The 19,572-nt window shown below is 56.2% G+C and overlaps 4 protein-coding genes across 9 annotated transcripts in view; 2 read left to right on the top strand and 2 right to left on the bottom strand.

Moving 5' to 3' along the window:
- Positions 1 to 182: 182 nt before the first annotated feature.
- Positions 183 to 1,950, top strand: LOC127475754 (histone H3.3A). Its single transcript, XM_051797861.1, has 4 exons — positions 183 to 337; positions 791 to 932; positions 1,008 to 1,161; positions 1,249 to 1,950. Exons 2-4 carry the CDS (start codon positions 805 to 807, stop codon positions 1,375 to 1,377), a joined length of 411 nt encoding a protein of 136 aa, XP_051653821.1. The 5' UTR covers positions 183 to 337; positions 791 to 804; the 3' UTR covers positions 1,378 to 1,950.
- Positions 1,951 to 2,725: 775 nt separating this feature from the next.
- LOC127475742 (uncharacterized) lies at positions 2,726 to 10,693 on the bottom strand. Of its 2 annotated transcripts, XM_051797843.1 has the most exons (17): positions 10,034 to 10,693; positions 9,072 to 9,225; positions 8,621 to 8,728; positions 8,464 to 8,536; positions 8,169 to 8,325; positions 8,043 to 8,088; positions 7,138 to 7,196; positions 7,007 to 7,042; positions 5,933 to 5,985; positions 5,570 to 5,702; positions 5,293 to 5,489; positions 5,028 to 5,073; positions 4,859 to 4,924; positions 4,291 to 4,350; positions 4,069 to 4,151; positions 3,807 to 3,901; positions 2,726 to 3,010 (listed from the first exon to the last, which is right to left on the bottom strand). In XM_051797843.1, the coding sequence occupies exons 2-17, from the start codon at positions 9,106 to 9,108 to the stop codon at positions 2,976 to 2,978; spliced, it is 1,284 nt and encodes a 427-aa protein (XP_051653803.1). In that variant the 5' UTR covers positions 9,109 to 9,225; positions 10,034 to 10,693; the 3' UTR covers positions 2,726 to 2,975. The 2 variants fall into 2 exon arrangements, with proteins under 2 accessions (XP_051653803.1, XP_051653801.1); XM_051797841.1 differs by lacking the exon at positions 10,034 to 10,693 and having other exon boundaries at positions 9,072 to 9,634.
- Positions 9,716 to 13,962, top strand: GALK1 (galactokinase 1). Its single transcript, XM_051797847.1, has 8 exons — positions 9,716 to 9,932; positions 10,705 to 10,894; positions 11,216 to 11,335; positions 11,845 to 11,980; positions 12,380 to 12,561; positions 12,802 to 12,952; positions 13,156 to 13,318; positions 13,754 to 13,962. The coding sequence occupies exons 1-8, from the start codon at positions 9,768 to 9,770 to the stop codon at positions 13,823 to 13,825; spliced, it is 1,179 nt and encodes a 392-aa protein (XP_051653807.1). The 5' UTR covers positions 9,716 to 9,767; the 3' UTR covers positions 13,826 to 13,962.
- A 124-nt stretch (positions 13,963 to 14,086) lies between these two features.
- The window catches only part of ITGB4 (integrin subunit beta 4), a 29,706-nt gene continuing 24,220 nt past the window's right edge, over positions 14,087 to 19,572 (bottom strand). For all 5 annotated transcript variants that reach the window (XM_051797790.1, XM_051797785.1, XM_051797789.1 and 2 more), the window contains 5 exons: positions 18,778 to 18,966; positions 18,086 to 18,241; positions 17,496 to 17,660; positions 17,195 to 17,311; positions 14,087 to 16,608 (listed from right to left, as the gene is read on the bottom strand). In XM_051797790.1, the coding sequence (XP_051653750.1) occupies positions 16,478 to 16,608; positions 17,195 to 17,311; positions 17,496 to 17,660; positions 18,086 to 18,241; positions 18,778 to 18,966 (758 nt within the window). In that variant the 3' untranslated portion in view covers positions 14,087 to 16,477. The remainder of the gene's footprint in view (positions 16,609 to 17,194; positions 17,312 to 17,495; positions 17,661 to 18,085; positions 18,242 to 18,777; positions 18,967 to 19,572) is intronic.

The raw sequence follows: 19,572 nt of genomic DNA, 5'->3' as shown, positions 1-19,572 counted from the left end.
CTCCTTCCCCCCTCGCAACACCCAATCGGGCGCCTACTTTAACAACCAATCAGCGCCCAGCGGCGCGCCCAATCAGAGCGGGGGAACCGGAGCACGGCCTTTGTGTGAGGTGACGCAGCGGCGCCGGCGGGGGTCCCGGCCAATGGCGCGGCGCGTTGCTCCCGGGCATTGTGACGCCACCACGCCACGCGCGCGCCCCCCATATAAAATCTGCGTCCCCGCGGCGGGGAGGGCGCAGTGAGCGTCGCGGCGGCTGCGGAGCGGGTCGAGCCCATCGGCATTAGCGGCTTCGGCGCGCAGCGCTACCGGACAGCGGCGCTTCCTTCTCCTCCGAGCGGTGAGTGCCGGGCGGCGGGCGCGTCCCCGAGGCAGGCGGTAGTGCTGCGAGGCTTCCGCGGCCTTCGTTCCTTTCGGAGCGGGGCCGGCGGAGCGGGCCTTGCCTACGTGCCCTGAGTCACGGCCGGTTCCCATCCCCCCACCAGCTCCCCCCTACCCCCCTTTCCCCTCCCGGGGCGGCCCCGGGAGGAAGGAGGAGGCGGCTGTGACTCAGTCGCGCTTCCCCCCGGGGAGGGGAGCGGCCGGGCCGCGAGGCGGGGGCGGTGGGGTAACCGTGACTCCTCCTCCCTGTCCCCGGGGGAGGCCGCTGGCCGCCTGCCCGCCGCGAGGGAAGGGGGGCAGCTCGCCGGCATCTGGAGCTTGAGGGGATTGGCCGCTGTGTCGCCGGGCCTTGAGGCGGGGGGGTGGATGGGGACAGCCGGGCCCCGTGTCACGCGTTACGTGTCTGCCGTAGGTAAGTGAGGAAAAATGGCCCGTACAAAGCAGACCGCCCGCAAGTCCACCGGGGGGAAGGCGCCGCGCAAGCAGCTGGCCACGAAGGCGGCCCGGAAAAGCGCCCCCTCTACTGGCGGCGTCAAGAAGCCTCACCGCTACAGGTAAGGCCCGCGGCTCGGCCTCAGCTGCCGCAGCCCCGGCCCCGCCTCACCCGCCCCCCCTCCTTCTCCACCCAGGCCGGGGACCGTCGCGCTCCGTGAGATTCGTCGCTACCAGAAATCCACGGAGCTGCTGATCCGCAAGCTGCCCTTCCAGCGGCTGGTCAGGGAAATCGCCCAGGATTTTAAAACGGACTTGAGGTTCCAGAGTGCAGCCATCGGTGCGCTGCAGGTACTGCTGAGGGCCGGCCGGGCCGCGGCGCTGGGGGAGCTGCGCTGAGGGGTTCTAACGACATTTCTTCTTGTGCTCTTGAAACAGGAGGCCAGCGAGGCATATCTGGTGGGTCTGTTTGAAGACACAAACCTGTGTGCCATCCATGCCAAGAGAGTCACCATCATGCCCAAAGATATCCAGTTGGCTCGCAGGATACGGGGAGAGAGGGCTTAAGTGAAGGCTGTTTTTATGGTGTTTTGTAGTTAATTCTGTAAAATACTTTGGTTTTAATTTGTGACTTTTTTTGTAAGAAATTGTTTATAATATGTTGCATTTGTACTTAAGTCATTCCATCTTTCACTCAGGATGAATGCTAAAAGTGACTGTTCACATAAACCTCAGTGATGTTGAGCCTCGGGCTCGGGAGTGACAAGTTGCTAATATGCAGAAGGGATGGGTGTTCTTTCTTGCTTCTCATGCATGTTTCTGTATGTTAATGACTTGTTGGGTAGCTAAACTTGTAAGGTACTAGAATTGATATAAATGTGTACAGGGTCCTTTTGCAATAAAACTGGTTATGACTTGATCCAAGTGTTTAACAATTGGGGCTGTTAGTCTGACCATGCATCACTGTGATCAAATGTGGACTTCCTTCAGAGGGTGAAACTACAAGTCTTAACCACAGTGTAACTTACAGTTTCCTAAAAACGTAAACCTGGCAGCTATAGAATACACTATGTGCATTTATAATAGCTATTTTATATATTGTAGTGTCAACATTTTTAAATTAAATGTTTTACATTCACATGTGAGGAGTCTTTTTGTCATTTGCTTTGAATGGGCTGGAAGAAGCTTCCTCTTGGCTCCTGAGGTCAGCAGTAGATCCCTGTAATCCTGGACTGCTGCTGTGGAAAGTTAACCTCATCTGTCAACAGAATGGAGAATTTTTGGCCGTTTTTGGAGGATTTTGGAGGTTTTTCTGTAGCTGGAGTCATTGAGTGGGCCGGTGAGAGCAGCTGTTGGGTCCAGGAGGATTGGCCTAGGCTGGCAGCAGCTTTTTTTGGGAGTCTCTTTTAAAGCTTATCAGAGCACAACTCCAGCACTAAAAGGGTTTTTTTTCTCCTCCTTTCTCGTGGATGCAGGGAAGTTTATTTTGGAGTTAAAGCAAAACCACCTGCTTGTTCCCAAGCACTGTTGGTGCTGAGGGTGGGGGGTGTGAGAGTTCCTGTGGGATTGGGCTGCGTGACAGTCCCGGATAATCACAGTGGGATGGTGTGTGAGGGGAACAGCTAATTATACACCCTGGCAGCAGATGGGCTGCTGAGCAAAGGGGTGGGTGCTCTGAGAGAGTCTCATTTCCAGATTTTTGGATGAGAGTGGGATTATACTCAAACCTTCACTTGGGGCTCGGCTCAGGCAGGTTCCTCAGCAGCCAGACCTGGTTGGGCTGTGGTGGAGGAAAGTGCTCAGACTGCACCTGAACAGCAGGTAATTAACACTTAAATCGAATGGTGAGGCCCTCACAGAACAGGCTGCACTAGTAGGGCGGGAGATGTCATGGAACAGCAGCACAGGGAAGCAGTTGAGCCAGCTTGGCTTGATTTATTCCAATGAAATTAAAGTGCAGTGGCACTTCAGAGGGAAGAGCAGCAGCAGTTCCTACCAGTGTCTGCTGTAAGTCAGCGGTGGCTATCCGTGATTGTCCCACCAGGATGGTGTGACACTGGTGTGAAAACCATCCCAAATCCTGCTCTGGGAGCCGGGGCCTGCATCCCTCACGTGCTGCTGGGGGAGGCTGGGACACCAATGCCTCATCATGAGGTTCTCCTTCCTCAGACAAACCACTCCGTGTGCTTAAATCCTGCAGCTGGAGGAACAGACACTCCTTACCCCGCACTCCTACATAACTTCCTCCTCACCTCCCTGTTCTACACCACTCCAAGCAACCCCAGGCCCTGGTTAACAGCATTAACCTACTAAAAACCAGTTCTAAAATGATCCAAGGCAAGGTTTTAAACAAGTATTTTCCTAATTGCCAGACCTGTAGGGAAAAAGATTCCTTTGCATCTAAATTGTAAACTTAACTGCTTTGAATCAAAGTTAAGCACCAGCTCAAACTTTAGATGAGGCTTGGTGATCTCAGGTCAATCACCTGGCAGGTCTTTGGGGGCACAGTCTGGTGAGGGGACAGCTGGCAGGGATGTCCCCATGGACAATTTCCCCACGGGAAATCTGAGGATCCTCAGTAGCCCATGGAATTCAGGAAGCACCACGCAGCTTCCATTTAGGCCAAATGAAAAAAAATTCCAAGCAACGGGATTTATGAATGCTTGGTTTGGTGCTGAACTGCAGTAGCAGGCTGGGCTCCTGCAGGAAAAGTATGTTTAAAATAACATCCCTCGAAAACAATATTTCATCCAAGTTCTTGGTGGAAACAATGAACCATCTGGGTATGCCTAGAAGCTGTTTCTTAAAATAAAATCATTGTCTAGCAGTCCTTTAAAAAAAAATAATAAAAAAAGACTATCAAAGTATCTCTTCATCTCAGTAACCTCAACAAAAAGAATTAAGCCAGATCCTGCACGTGGTGGACTGAAACCAGCAATTCCTGGTATTCCACGGTCTTGCTGTGACAGTATCAGAAGGCACAAACCTTCCCTTACCAATTCTCCCGACGATTTCCTCGCATTCTTGCTCAGAACTGGATGCAAACACCAGGCAGTCGAACGTGCTCCCGTCAGGGCTCTCCGGGGAAGAGCTAAAAATGGAAACACGTCCATCAGCTGGCAGAGCGCTCGGCCCCGAGCCCAGCCCTGCCCTGCAACCGCATCGGGGACCCCGCGGCTGCCCCACACCCCGTTTGTTTGGTTTCCAGGACCCACATCCCTCCGTACCCCCCTCCCAGGGCCCACAGGCAGCACTCACGCCACACAGAAGGCGAATATCCTGCTGCTCCACGTGCAGCGTCCCACGCAGGAGATGGTGGGGTAGGGATGGCGGCACAGGAGCTGCGCAGGGCACGGCAGGGGGACGGGGCTGGAGGCAGTCCCTGCCAGCCCCATTCCTGGTTTAAACTGGCCCCAGGACCCCACACTGCCCCACTGGCATCCTTGGGACTCACACAGAGCTTGGGTGTCGCCTGCTTACCTTGGAAGACGCTTTCTCCTGCACCAGGACTTCTGCCTCCTTCACATCAAATAAAACCTCCTGAAGGGGGGGGTGAGGGGGAAGAAGCCCCGACGGGCACAGCCCTGAGCTCTGTTTTTGATAAGACACTTACCCACAGAGATTATTCAAACACAGAGGTGATGAAGCACAGTCAAGCTCAGCTGTTTCAAGATGTTTTCCCTGTGCTGCTTTTTTTTACCACCCCGTGCTCTCCTACTTCCATCTTTTCACAGATAACCCACCAAAGGTTCCAACAAAGTGACCTGAGCCCTAAAGCACCCCTGGAACCAGGCTTAGCCTCCCCACAGTTTTCCAAGTGCTTTCCCACAGGTGCTTGTATTTTTTTTCCTTAATGCCCTTTCCTATCCTCGCTGCAGAGATGCTTCTGACCTGCAAAAAACCCATAATGGTGGCAGGGTAGCAAATATTCAGCCAGGCCAAGCAAACCTGGAGCTGGCAGGAAAAAAAAATATCCATGGCAGAGACCCTATTTCCCTGCATTCTCTCACAGAGCCCTTCCCAGGATGTCCCCAGCCCCATCACTCACCTGCACTGCCAAGTGCCCCTCCAGCACTGCAGGGATGGCCTGCTCCAGCACCTCTTTGCCACCATACTGGAACAGAAGGGGAAGGAGGGAATAACCCATGGGCTCATGAAAAAAAAACCCAGAAGAGATGATTCAACCCATGGCATCCTTCTGTGCCCCACAGCCTCACCATCCCAATGCTGGTCTGGCCCAGGAACTGCAGGTTGTAGAGCAGCCTGGGGAGAAAAGGGCTCAAGTGAGGAACACCACACATCCCTCCTGCTGTTCTTTGCAGGGGAAGATGCTCCCAGCCCCCACCCCCCCCACCCCAAGGCCACGGGGGCAGTTTTGGCCCCACAGCCTTGAGTGGAGATCAGGGATAGTGTGGGCACAGGGATACCCCGCTGGCAGGACCCCCAGCCCAGCCTGGGGGCTCCCCATGGCACCAGACCCACCTGCCCCCCCGCAGCTGCCGTGGCTCCCCCTCGCCCCTGTGCCGGGGGCTGTGCTGGAGCTGGAAGTGGGGCTCCTTCTCCTTCAGGACCTTCAGGTAGGGCAGCAGTGGCTCATAGACCTGCCCGTCGTGCCACCGCCACCGGAGCAGGCGGAAGATGAGCGGCTGTCCCTTCAGCTTCTGCAGGATGTCCCCAGCCTGGAGGGAGAGAGGGGAAGCAAAGGGTAGGATGGGGGGCAGGGGAGGGGGAGCCACCCTGGCCCTCCCTGCCCACCCACCTGCCCGCTGTGGGCGTATCTCAGCGAGCAGCCGTTGATCTCATCCAGGATGTCGCCGGCCAGCACCACCTCGTCCACCTCCGCCTGGCTCTCAGGGAGCACCTTGGTGACAAAGACTCGGCCCTCCACATACCTGGGGGTGTGGCCGAGCCCCGGCTCAGCCCCAGGGACCCTGCCTGGCTCCCCCAGCCCTTTTGTACCATCCATGACATTTCACCCATGCAAAGAAGTAGGTAAAAGCCACCTCATGGACAGCAGGTACCGGTGAGACCCTCACAGGGTGTTTATCTCCCTTTTTTTGGGGAGGGGGTTGAGTGCTGTGGTGACCAGATCCCTCTGGAGAGTAGGATCAAAGGCTCCTACCTGAGCACCATCCCCAGCGCTCGGCATGGGACTGTCTTGTAAGTGCTGGACACCTGGAAGAGAGGGGCCAGTGACAGTGGCTTTGGCAATGGCCATGGGACATCCAAGGAGCATGACCAGGACAAGGGGGAGAACTGGGACCCCATGCCCTGGATCATTTCTGGCACTGATGCCAAACCAGGGGTTTGGGAGCCCGGGAAGAGGCTGGCCCACAGTGCCCCAGGCTGAGCTGGGACCATCAGCAGCTGCTTGTCCCTGCCCTCTTTCAGCACTCGGCTGTGCCCAGATTCTGAAGGGACAAAGCTGCTCCACGGATGGGAGGGCAAAGCAGCAGGTGAACGCATAGCCAAGAGCCCTCCTCCCTCACCCCACATGTCCCCACACAGCCAGGGGAGTGTGGCCGCCCCTCCCCAAAGCTGCTGCTGTTTGCAGCAGCACTTACTGTCACATCGCATTAGCCAGGGACCCGAAACACGGCCAGCTTGGCCAGGGGCACTTGCTGTCAGAAACATCCAAAACCCAGCAGGATCCCCGGCTCTGCAGCAGCACCACAGCTCAAAGCACACCGTGAGCGCCCCCAAAGCCGCCTTGAGCTTTCTGGGGATTCTTTTGGGTTAAAAGGGCAGTGGAGGGATGCTCTTCATCTTTAAAAGACATAAAGGCATCCCTGCTGTTCTCAGTAACACACTGATGTTTCACTGAGCAAACCAAGAGTGAAACCAACTGACGCGTAATCTGTGTCAGCCCAGGGAAATGGGGATTTTTTTGGGCAAGAAATCAGGGAAGGGAGCATGGGAAAACTTCACTTAACGGCAGCAATTTAGGCCTGGGTACTACTCTTGCTTGGTTTAACTCCCAGGAATGCTGGGATGTGCTCCTGGTGACAGCCCAGGCACCTGGCAGGGTCCCACCTCGGTGGCAGAGGCAGCTCTGCTCGTGCTGGTGAACCTGAGCCAATGCACCCCAGGTGCGTGGCAGTCCCTCCCCACCAAATCATTCCTTATCTCCCTCATTTGATGTCTCAGCAAGGGCCAGGTGGCGGGAGGACGGCTCCAGGGAGCGATGAGCCCTTACCGGCAGCAGCCAGCTCTCGTCCAAGAAGCTGCAATTCTGTAAACAAAGGAGTGCCAGTGCCATCAGTCCTGGCCAGGAAGGGGCTGGGGCCCTGCACTGGGAGCCACCACCCCCCTGATTCATCACCACACCTGCAGATCCAGGGAGAAATCCATCTCTGTCAGCACCAGCAGCAGCGAGAGGAAAGGCTCTGCGGAGGGATGGGGACAGAGAAGCAGTGTCACTGCAGGGTTTCTGGCAGCTACAGCCTGACAGAGACATGGCAGAGGACAGAATAAAGCCGTTTTCCGTGTAACTAATGAGCCCTGGGATTGAGGCCTTGAGAGCATTCCAGCACCACAGCACCCAGGCTCATCCCAGGCTCCCACTGCCGGCACAGGTGTGGCTTGGCACCTGCTTTGCCCTAATTCAGACCAAGGCTTGCAGCAAACGCTGCTGACAAGTGACTCGCTCTCCATTTCTCACCCTAGAAGCAAAGCAAAGCTGCCCAGGCTCTCCTGCACAAGCCTTGCAATCACTCTGCTGGGTCTACAATCTGCTCATGCACCAGCAGCGCGGGTGATTTATAAACCATTGATGTACAGGTTTAACATGAGGTTATTTATCATAATCAAAAGATTAAAGGCTTCCACCCTGGCCTGGCCCCCTCAAGGAGCACGGCTGCAGATGGATGGAGTGCTGCAGCCTGTCAAGGCAATACAGCCATTTAAAACCCCTGTGCGACCCCTCAGCCCAGGCCCAGCCATAATGGGCTCCCCTCGAGCCAGACCACTAGGTCTGCTTAAACATATGAAGGAATAACACTGGAAGACCCTTCAGGAGCCGTTTCCCTATCCCATGACACTAAAGCCAACTCGAGACAGATTCAAACACTGTTTAAATATTTACACCTCTTTTTCCATCGCTGCAGCAGCATATTTAGATTCCAGCACTAAATTTGGACTAGAAAAATCACAGTGGACTATTCCCCCTCCCCTGCAGCAGTGCACTGCCATAACACAGGTTACATCCCACCTCGGATGCACCACCATCTTACCCCGGAGACCTTCACTGCCGAGGATGGAGCTCTCTGGATCATAAAACTGAAACACAGTGAAACGCCACCGTTACTCTGCCATTTCACTGCCCATGTGGGCCCGTTTCACTGCACCACGTGCTGCACCTCCAGGAGTCCGGGGGTCTGTGCCAGCTCCCTCACGGCCACCGCCAGCACCTTCCCTTGCAGGGCCAAGCGCAGGAAGTACCGCCCGCGGCCCTGGGCCGTCCGTGTCCGCTCACAGCCCCCGGCCCTCTGGATGCTCATGGAGAGAGGGGTCGGCCTGTTCGGGGAGAGGGGAAGCACCTTTGGCGGCGCCTGGGAGCATCCTCCCTGCACCGGGGCTCTTTGGGATGAGTATGTCACAACAGACACCCCCGCAGCTCAGGTTTCCATCCCAGCCCTGCCCGGGGACGCTCACCTGCCGCTGGTCCCCGCGGGAAGCTGTTCCAGCCAGTGCCAGTAATCCCGTCTCCGGAAGCCCCAAGCCGGTTCTGCGGGAGAAAGGGAACGCGAGGCCCCTCGCCGCGGGCCCCGGGGAGCTGCCACCCCCCTCCCAGGCACGAAGGGTCACTCACGTCGGAGCCCCTTGCGCAGGATGCTCTCCAGGCGCTGGCAGAGGGACACGAGGTGCGGCGAGGTGTCCGTGCAGGGTCCCCCGACCTCCCGCAGCTGCAGCACCGCACCTTCAGTGAGGGAAAAGGCAGCACCCGTGGGTGCCCCAGCCGGGGGAAGGGCGGGGGGGGCACCCACGGGAGCAGCTCTGCACAGTCCCGGGGGGGATAATGGTGGTAGCGGGGTACCCAACACCCCGGCAGGGCTCGACCCTCCCCGGCTCCGGCTGCCACAACGGGCAGGAACTCGGGTAAACTTCCTCAAAGTCCCTGGTCCAGGGAGCCCCGGCCCGGGGAGCTCCAGCCCGGCCCCGCCGTCTGTCCGGTCAGACCGGTACCGGTGCGCGGCCAAGGGCCGGTCCCTGGGCAGCGCTGCTGGAAGAGTCAGGAAAAGCCCCGAGGGGCCCACGCTCACCTTTAAGGGCGCTCAGCAGCGGCTCCTTCCCGGCCATGGGCTCGTCCCCCCGGGCCGAGCGGTCCCGCGGCGGCGGCTGGACGGGAACCGGTAACGGGCCCCGCCCCGGGAGTGGCCCGGGGAGGGGGGGAACCTCACACACAGGTGTGTGTACCTGAGCATATAGCAAAAGCACAGACGTTGACGTATACAGGGATAACACAGACATCTATCGATACATGTATATGTTACATACGTTGTATCGGCAGAAGCCGCCTATGTAAGAGAGGCACCCGTGCAAACAGACACATATTTATCTGTACATATGTTAGGACAGGCTCTGCGATACGGATTTGGATATAAGCGTTAAAAAGCCCCGGCGCTGGCCCCGCCGTAGGTACACACAGGGGGTGTGCGGGCCAGCTCTCGCCTTGCTCATAGGGCTGCCCACGCACGACCAGCCTTTCCCAGAACCCTGGGAAGGGCGCGGGGCGCTCAGGGGCGGTGCGGGACCCGGGGACGGTGCAAGGCTCGGGGGGGGGAGCGGATCCCGGAGGCGGTGCGAATTCCGGGTCGGTGCGTGATCCCGGAGGCGGTGCGGGATCCGGGTCGGTGCGGGATCCCGGAGGCGGTGCGGGATCCGGGGGCGGTGCGGAACCCGGGGGCGGTGCGAACCCGGGGGAGGTGCGGGACGGTCGTGGGCGGTGCGGTGCGGCCATGGCAGAGCCGGTGGGTCCCGGTCCGTCCCCGCTGCTGGCTGCTGCCCGCCGGGCGCACGAAGCGGCTTTCGGGGGGCCGGCGGTTCTGGCGGCGTGGGCCCCCGGCCGGGTCAACCTCATCGGCGAGCACACCGACTATAACGGCGGCTTCGTGCTGCCCATGGTAAGAGCCTGGGATCCCCGGCCCCGGCATCCCGCCGTGTCACCCTTCCGGGTCCGCTCTGAAAGCCCACGGGGGGTACCTCGCCCCAGGATGTCCCCTACCTCGGGGATGTGTCCCTCAATCGAGGACCTTGCGGGATCCCCCCGCCGAGTCCGGAGCTCGCAGCAGGATCCGGAGCACCAGGGGCTCCGCAGAGCAGCTCCTCACTCACTACTGGGGGAATGTGATTTCCCCCTTCCCAACCACCTCTTTTCTGCAAGCCGGTCAAACAATTTCCTGTTCACGGAGAGCGATGTTTTGGTGGTGGAGGTAGTTCGGAGCAGCAGGAGCTTCCTGCTCTTTCTGAGCTCCTTCGAGCTCCCTTTGGCTCAGTCCTAAATCAAACATACAGCTAATTATTGTGAGGCCGAAGAGCGTGGGAGCAGGTCAGCTGAATTCCCTGGCAGGCAAGAAAACTTCCTGAAGCCTCTCCCATGCTTATAGTGGTTACCACTCCCCCGGAGCCTGACAGCCAGCACCCTGGCACTGAGCTGGGGGGGGGTCCATTATAACATTCAGCAGGAAGACTGTTCCTGTGTGGCAATAAATAGCCAGAAAGGTTAATTCTGTGCCGAGCCAGACCATACACTGGGGGCTCTGTGGAGACAGAGTTAAGGGGAACATGTGTTGGGTGCTCCAGCTGTGAGTCGAAGCAGCCACCACTGTCCCCTACCACCCATGGGGATACTCCAAGGGATGTCAAGGGGTCTGAGCCCACCTTCCCCACCCCCAGGCTCTGCAGCTGGGGACGGTGCTGGTGGGATCCCCCACGCAGGACGGGACCATCTCCATCCTCACCACCTCAGCGGAGGCGGACGAGCCCCACAGGGTGCAGTTCCCAGCTCCCCACCACGGCAGCTCCCTGAGCCCGGGGCAGCCTCGCTGGGCCAACTACGTCAAGGGCGTCATCCAGCACTACAGGGGTAAGACCAGGCTGAGGGGTGGGGCAGAGACCCCTCGCAGGGGCTGGTGTTCAGCACCCGGTTTTGGGTGCGCTCCAGAGGCTCTTCTAGCACTGTTGCAAACCTACAGCTCTGCCAGGACCAGGCTCCAGCAGAGATGCTCTCAGCTCCAAAGCCTCCTGTGTTTGGGAGCAGGTGCCTGGGTCACGCTCTGCCGTGGGTCACCCAGTGTTTTAAAGTGGGATGTTGGACAGGGGCTCCTTGCTCTTGTTCCCTGTGAGCTTGGGGCACCCTCAGCCCTGCAGGGGCTCACAGCCCCCCTCCTCCCTTCTCTTCCCACAGGTGGTGCCGTGCCGGGGTTCAGTGCCGTGGTCGCCAGTGACATCCCCCTGGGCGGGGGCCTCTCCAGCTCAGCTGCTCTGGAGGTGGCTACTTACACCTTCCTCCAGCAGCTCTGCCCTGGTAAGGCAGCAGCCAGTCCTGACCCCCGGTGTCTCTGTTTCCAGGTGGGAGCTGGGATGAGGGGTTGCCCTTAGCAAGATCCCACAGCCCTTGGGGAAACGCTGCTCTGGAGTGGGTCACAACTCCCCACTGCAGCCAGAGTAGGCACTACTGTGACTGTGTGTTTCTTCTGGCTCATCCAGCCTGAGCTGCCCAGACCTCTAAAATCCATGGACCACCCCTTGGACAGGCCAGGGGGATGAGAGGATGTTCCCCTTGGAGCATCTCCCCACCCTGATGTCCCCAAAAATTGAGAGATCTGAGATACCAGTGTTAAATTATCATGTCCAGTTGGATCTGGGGACCCACACTGGCATGGATGGCATGCAGTGGTGCAGGAGCAAGCACCTGCAGCTGCAAAACTCCATTCTATGGGAAAACAACCCTTACCTCCGTATTGCCCCCCACACTCCAAGACTAGGGGCCAGGGTCCTGGAGCTGCTAACCTGTGTGTCTCCACTCTGGCACAGATGATGGTGATTTGGTAGCCAAGGCACTGGCGTGCCAGAAGGCAGAGCACACGTTTGCTGAGATGCCCTGTGGGATCATGGACCAGTTCATATCCGTGATGGGCAAGGAAGGCCACGCTCTGCTCATCGACTGCAGGTCAGGGCTGAGTGCTGAGCTCACGGTGCTGTGCCCACCTCCTCGGGCAGCTGGGGATGAGCTGGTCCTGCGGCCATGACATAAATGCAGGAGTGCAGGGAAGGGTTAACCCCTGAACCCAGCCCAAAATCTCATCGTGGGGATGGGTCTGCCTGCCTTTTAATTCCTCCTTGGCTTGATTCCTCCTCCTGCAGCCTTTCCCCTACTTGCCTGTCCCTTTGCCACTTTTGTTAGGGACTGTTATGAAACTAATAATTGGGAAGGGAGAGAAATACTCGAGCGAAATCCTAAACCACCTGGACTTTGCCTCTGTGGTTCAGGAGCTGCCTGCCACGTGGCCTCACACAGGTGTCCGAGGGCTGGAGCGGGCACATGGCCCACGCTGAGCTCTCGCTGCAGGTCCCTGGAGACTGTCCCTGTCCCGCTGAGCGATGCCAGGCTGGCCGTGCTCATCACCAACTCCAACGTGCGGCACACGCTGACGGGCAGCGAGTACCCCACGCGCCGGCGGCACTGCGAGGAGGCAGCGGCGGCACTCGGCAAGGCCAGCCTGAGGGATGCCACCATGGCCGAGCTGGAAGGTGGGGACAGTCCTTCCCTCGGCTCTGGCAGCCTCTCGGGGCATCAGGAGCTCGATGCCCTGTGGCACCAGCTGAGACCGTGGGGTAGCACCAGGGACAGGTGGCTGGGTGCACGCACTAGGATGGGAGTGTGCCACACCTAGAGGAGCTCTGGCACAGGATGGCTGCAGGATGTAGCCATGCTTGCTTCCAGCAGCATCCCTGGGTGGCTTTGCTGCAGGGACACACGTGTCTCCACAGCGGCCAGGAGCCGGCTGGGCGAGGAGGTGTATCGGCGCGCCAGGCACGTCATCGGCGAGATAGCACGGACAGCCCAGGCAGCACAGGCACTGCAGGACAGGGACTACAGGATGTTCGGGAGGCTGATGGTGGAGAGTCACAACTCCCTCAGGTGAGGATGCACCAAGGATGCTCACAGCCTTCCTCACATATACGTGCACTTTGAGGCAGAGCTGCACTGGTGTCTGCAGCATCCGGCATCGCTGCAGTTTGCTGTGGCAGTGGCTGCACCAGGACACAGGTTTCAGCTGTTCATGGTGCAGTGGTTATGGGCAGGGTGCAGGACAGGGCTGACCATGGGTCTCCCCTCTCCAGGGATGATTATGAAGTGAGCTGCCCCGAGCTGGACGAGCTGGTAGCAGCAGCTCTGGAAGTCGATGGGGTTTATGGCAGCAGGATGACCGGGGGAGGCTTTGGAGGCTGCACCGTGACACTGCTGGAAGCTGGGGCTGCAGAGAGAGCCCAGCAACACATCCAGGTATGCAGCAGAAAAGTGCCAGGAGATTGACTTAAAGATCCCAAGGGAACACTCAGGGGCACAGCTTGGAAAGACCTGGTGGTTGAGATGGTGCTCCTGAGGCACTTAGGGTTGGTGAAGCCCATTCAGGGCCATGAAAGACCCAAGTCTGTTGGTGCCACTAAGCTCTTGCAGGCAGTTCAGCACCGTGCTGATCACAGAACCCTGCCCAAGGGTGTCACTGCATTGAGGAAGTGAGAGAAAAGGTGCTGGGTGAGCTTCAGGAAGGCCAAATTTATCTGGGGAAAAGTGATCTGAACTAAGCTTGGACAATGCTGAGCTTAACACAGGCAGCTACAGCCCAAGAACGATCTCAGTGCCATCACCAAGGTTCTCTAAATCAGCACCTCAGTGTACTGGTAGCTGAAAACACTGACTGCTCCTCTTGTCTCCTAGGAGAAATACAGCGGCACAGCCACCTTCTACCTCACCAAGCCCTCTGGAGGGGCAAAGGGACTGCCCCTGTAGAGGAGCAACCACCTCACCTGAGATCCCTGGTCTGGAATTGCCTCTCTCTCAGAGGTAGCTGCTTTCTCTGCTTCCCAAGGGGGTCAGTTTGTCCGTCTACATCGTTTGCTCAATAAAGGCATTTGCACAGTTCTGCACCCACTTGATCCAAAGTCATTGGGGACCATTCCTCAGAGGAGACTGGTTTAACTCCAGTATGAACTGGAGTGATGAGCCATTACCAGGGCTGTGGGGTCCAGTAGTGCCTCTGGAGCTGCAGTTGCAGGAGGGGATGGCAGTGGAGGAGCAGCAGGCACTGCACTTGGCAGAAGTTCCTGTTTGGGAATCTGCCTCTGGCACATGTCCTTAGTCTGCTGCAGATGGAGGCTGTTGGGGGGGGGATTTTTTTAATTTTAGATTTTTTTTAAAGAAAAAGGAAGAGGCAGACTGTAGAGAAAACATTTATTAAGTGCAATAGGAAGCCATCTGATCAAAGACCTGCTCTGGATCTGCCTGGGAAAGGCTGAAACAGCACCAGCCCTAATGACCAGATGGAATTTAAAACTACAGCCATGGGTTAGTGCACAAGCCATGGTGTATGTGGGGAGGGCATGATTCCCTGGAGAGCAGCTGATGGCCAGGCTCTGCTCTTGGATAAGGGGATAATCTTTGGTTAAAATGCTTGGAGGTGGGGCTCCCTTTTTAGGCACTTTCCAGTGTTTTACCATGGACCAAAAATCACAGGGAAAAAGGGGCACAGAGTCCTTGTGCCAGTCCACGTGTCAGCTGGAGAGGAAACCCCAGGCACAGAGGGGAGATGGGAACAGGGAGACAAGGCAGGTTAATGCCACTGGCTCTTGATCAGGAGAAATAAGTGCTTCTTGAAGGCACAGTAAAACCACAGGGTTGGTAAAGTATCTCTTGAGCCAAGTTCAAAACTGACCCAGCTCCGGCTGCAATCTTGCAGACTCCTGTGGACTTTACTCACCCATGTGCATCTTTGGCTTAAAGGTGTACAACCCTTCCTAGTGAAATGAAAAGCCTAGAGAGGAGAGGGAACGCTCAGTGCTGAGTTCTTCAGATTCCAAAAGAAAAAAAAGAAGCCGAAAAACCCCAAAAAACAACAACCAAAAGGAAAAAAAAAAAAAGGAAGAATAAAAAAAAGAAAAGCCAAGGTCCATTGTCAGATGAAACCAGGGCAGTGATGCTGCCAGGATGACCAGGCAGCTGCTGTTTTGGTTGGAAGCTCTAGCCTGGGGCAGTGGCAGCTGCTGCTCCGGGCAGGCTCCTGGCTCTCCACAGGCTCCTCGCCTGCTCCCGTGTGGCTGGAACACGCCAGGGAAACGTGCTGCTCAATTGTTCTCACTGGCAGAGGGCAGGGAGGTGCTGGGCATCGTGCCCAGAGCCAGGAAATGAAGGCCAGCAAGGTCTCAGCTCAGCCCAGCACTGTGCAAGGAGAGCTGAAGCTGAGACTGAAGGAGTCTCAGGATGATGGGAGCACCTCCTGTTCCCAGGTTTGCTCTTCCCTTGTGCTTACTGGTGGATCACAGGTCCCTTTGTGGATGTTGCTGCTGGACAAGAAGTCTTTTAAAAGATACCCAGCATCATCTGCCCTGAAATCTCACACTGTCCACATCAGCCATGTAAGAAAGCCCAGCACTGTTCCCATCTCCACCACTGGGGCCATCCCCATCCCTCACCTTTGGGCAGCCTCCAGCCCCTTCTGTGCCCACATGCCATGGTTGGAAAGCACTTGGCTGGGGGATGCCCTGCAGTGAGCAGGCTTGGCCACTTGCACCCTTCTGCAGGAGTCTCTGGTGCTTGAGGATATAAAGTCCAAGGCAGAGCCCACCAGCTCATCAACAGGCTCATCCCAGGGTTCAAGTGGCTTTTGAATCGAGCCCTTAACGAATTTCTTCCAGTTATTCATGTTTCTCAGCAGCCACAGTCCCAGTGTAGCCTCTACATTCAGCATAGAGCTCATCCACCTCCATTTTTTGTATAAAATAATAAAATACATTTATATATATATATTTATATATATACTATGAAAACTGTACAATATTGTATGCCCCCCAAAAAAATAAAAGCATCAGAGGCCATCAATGAATAACACTACACAAACAAAAGGTTATTCTTTGCTATAGTGGTACCAAATGTCAGCAGTGAAGGACAGACACAACTAGGTGCAGTAAGAAAGCACAGGTTACCCCCAAACCCTACCTTGCAGCTCTCATAAAAAAACCCCCAAACAGAACAAACAACCCTCTCCAGTGGGCAGGTGAGTTGCCAGAGAGCCTGGAGCAAAGGTGGAAAGTGTGACCCTCTATAAATCAGGATTTTCCCAGTTGAGTTCCTCTCAAAACTGAGGACCTGAGAATAAAGCATTCTGCTCCATTTACCTGGGGAGGCTGGAGCCATGGAGACCCCCAAATTTCCACCCTGAAGGATGAGCTTGATGATCACACACCTGATGACCGAGCTGTGCCAGAGCTCTGATTGCACTGGGCTCCAAAGGAGAAGTCCAGAGCCTGGAGTGCCAGGGAGGGTCTGTACCCACAGCAGGAGCTGCCCAGGCACCGCAGCAGCGTCTGGAGGAAGCGCCCTTGGGTTGTTCCACAAAGTTCTGCCACGTGATCCCGAATGTCCCGCTGGTGCTCAGCCTGCCCCCGCTCAGGCCTCATAGAACTGCCTCTCCACCTGCTTGGTGAGGGTCCCGCTGGACATCACGGTCCTGCTCACAAACTCCTGGGTGAGGGTGCTGCTGGTGTTCTCCACTCGCTGGCTCGTCACGAGCATTCCGTCTGCAAGGACAGCGCGCTCAGTGCGGGGCCACAGGGACAGGGATCTGCTCTGTCTGCTGATCCCGGGCAGAAGTTTGCCCTTAAATACCACTTTCACTGATGGAAGACCCCTCCAGATCAAGTGATTCAGTACTCTGCTATGTCAGTCAGTCAGATGGATCTCCTAACACCTCCCAAACTCGGTGTTGCAGTGCGAACCCAGGAGTTTAAGTGGGACAACATGAGAAACTACACTGATGTGATTAAAGGTGTTTGCCACACTGCTCTGTTTTTTACTGCTCTAAAGAGATCAAACCTTGCAGGAAGAGCTATGATTTAGTCTCTAGTGATAGTGCTGAAGAACTTTGGAACTCAGCTTTCCCCCTGTGACTGGGCAGCACATGTGGAAACCACTGCAACTGTCTCTGGGGCAGAGGAGGAACACGATGTAAGAAAGTAAGAGGTGTAAGATCTTCAGCAATGCCACCTGATGGACCTTCCTTCCCTGCCTTTGGCACTTCAGGTAAAAGCACCCCCTCAGAACTTTGGACAAGCAGAATTATCCTTTGTTTTCTGGGGGGGTTTCAAAGCAACAGTGAGCCCCTACCTGTGAAGTGGGGATCCAAAGAGGAATGGCTGATGCTGGTTTTGGTGGTGTATTCAGTGGGGAATTTGTACACTTCTTCCCTCAAGTACTGCTGTCCTCCAAACTGGGAGAAAGCACCTGGGAGAAGGAAAAGGTTTGAGCCAGCCAGGAAACAACAAAGAGCTTCCAACCCCTCAACCCTTCACAGTTCACACACACCAGGAGTCAGCTCAGGAGGAACTGGAAAGGGACTCCAGGAATTCTGTTGCCTTCTCTGAGAGGTTTCTTAACTTTGCACCTCCACAGAGACATGGTACTGTACCTCTGTTCTGAGATTCAATGGTGATGAGGCCTTCTCTCTCTGGCCCAAAGCCTTGGGTGGTGTTGGCTTGCACTTTGAACTTGTATGGGACATTCTCACTCAGGTGGGGCACAGTCAGGGTGGTTTCCAGATTGTCTCCTTCGACATAGATTGTCCTGGGCTCCCCTAATCCACACAGAGGAGAAGACAGACAAGAATGAAGGTCCCTCCAAACACACTCCCCCCAACTCTGAGTGCTGCCTTGGTTTCCCTGAGCTTCATGCCATCCACAGACTGTAGGATCACACCCAGTTCTACTAAGGGTTAAGGCAACCCTGTTTTACTACAGTGGGGAACCTCAGCAACCAACCTCCACTGGGTTTTGGCTGCAATAAGCAACAGGTCCTTCCACTTCCCACCACATTTGTTACACCAGACCATGCAATGACGCATCAGGAGCCAGCAGCTCCCAGGCCTGGGATCAGCCTCACGTCCCCACTTTGTCTGCACTGACATAGGCAGACAACTTTGTCACTGGTCCTAGAAAAAATGCAGCAAGTTGCAGCTTTTGCTGGAGGTATCTTGAGCTCTACCCATGGAACTGGACTTACCTCCTCCATGCAGCATCTCACAGGTGATCCTGTAGCCCAAGATGGGCCCGTTGGGCTCGCGGGGTCTCTCCCAGCTGAGGTGAAGGGAGTCTGGGCTGAGGGCTGTGAAAACCAGTGGTCCAGGAGCACAGGGGGTGCTCAGTGTGAAGGGTGTGCCTGCAAGGGCATGAGGGACAGGTCACATCACGGAGGGGGTGAGGGGGAACCTGGGAGGGATCTGCACACAGCATTTATGGAACGAGCTGGAAGGTCTCAGCTATCTCCTGGGCAACTAGCAGCAGGACAAGAGAACATAGCCTCAAACTGCACAAAAGAAGGTTCAGGAGGAATTTCTTCACAGAAAGGGTTGTTAGACATTGGAATGGACTGCCCAGGGAGGTGGTGGAGTCACCATTCCTGGAAGTGTTTAAGAAACGACTGGATGTGGCACTCAGTGCTCTGGTCTGGTTGACAAGGTGGTCACAGGTTGGACTTTGTGACCTTAGAAGTCTTTCCCAACCTTAATGATTTCTGCGATTGTGTGGTTCTATCTAGACAGCTAGTGGGGAGCAAGTGTGTGGGAAAGGAGGTCCTGTCCCTAACTGAGAGAAAGGAAAGGAATGCTCAGGGTGGGTAAGGGGAGAGAAAACAGGCCAGCACTGTAGACAGCAGCAGAGACATCAGTGCCACCCTTCTGTCCACATCTGCCTCACCTGGTACAGGACTGAGCGGGCTCTGAGGGTCCACCTGGGACTCTATGGTGATGACTCCTTCCCTCTCGGGGCCCCAGCCTTCCTCACTCTGTGCCTTCACCTTGAAGATGTAGGAGTGGTTGGGCAGCAGGTCCTCTACCACCACTGAGTTCTGGCTGGGGTTGGGGATGGTGATTCTGTTCACCTCTCCTGGGATGCAAAGGGAGAGGGGGCTGTCAACACCATGTTGCAGGCACAAACACAGAGCCATGGATTTTGCCCAAACTCCATCTCAAACAAACTGCCTGGAAAAGCCATCCAGGGTCCCTCCCTGACCACCTCCATCACACCTTGCCACCAGCAATGGGTAGTGCAGGACGAGAGGTTTTTCCAAAAAAGGCTTAGGATAAACAACAGCTTCTTGAAAACTCAAGGATTTTCAGACAAAAAGAGTCACATTTTCACTGATACTGCCCCAAGACTGATGTAAAAATATTTTCATTTCAGTCCTTTCTTAAAGTTCCACATGTTGAAGAAACCATCAATGAGATGTTTGGGCTGGTGGAGAAAGAGTCAAAGGTTTTTTTTGGAGGAGGATTGGAGCAACCCCAGAAATTGCCCCCCCCCCTGCAGAAGAAATGGGGAATGAGAGCAGCGGGGTAGCTGAAACATTTCCTGCACAAAAAAAGGCTGCACAAAAATCATATTTGGGACCAATCCCTGAATCCCAAACTGGTGGAGGTTGGAGGGCACCTCTGGAGAGGTCACTTGGTCCAACCCCACCCTGCTCAGAGCAGGGTCACCCACAGCCAGTTG

Source organism: Manacus candei, unplaced genomic scaffold (assembly GCF_025592945.1).
Source record: "Manacus candei isolate 608988 ecotype Guabito, Panama unplaced genomic scaffold, ASM2559294v1 h1tg000047l, whole genome shotgun sequence".
Taxonomy (NCBI): domain Eukaryota; kingdom Metazoa; phylum Chordata; class Aves; order Passeriformes; family Pipridae; genus Manacus; species Manacus candei.
Note: the sequence above shows the minus strand (reverse complement) of the source record. Positions and strands in the feature narration are given on the sequence as shown.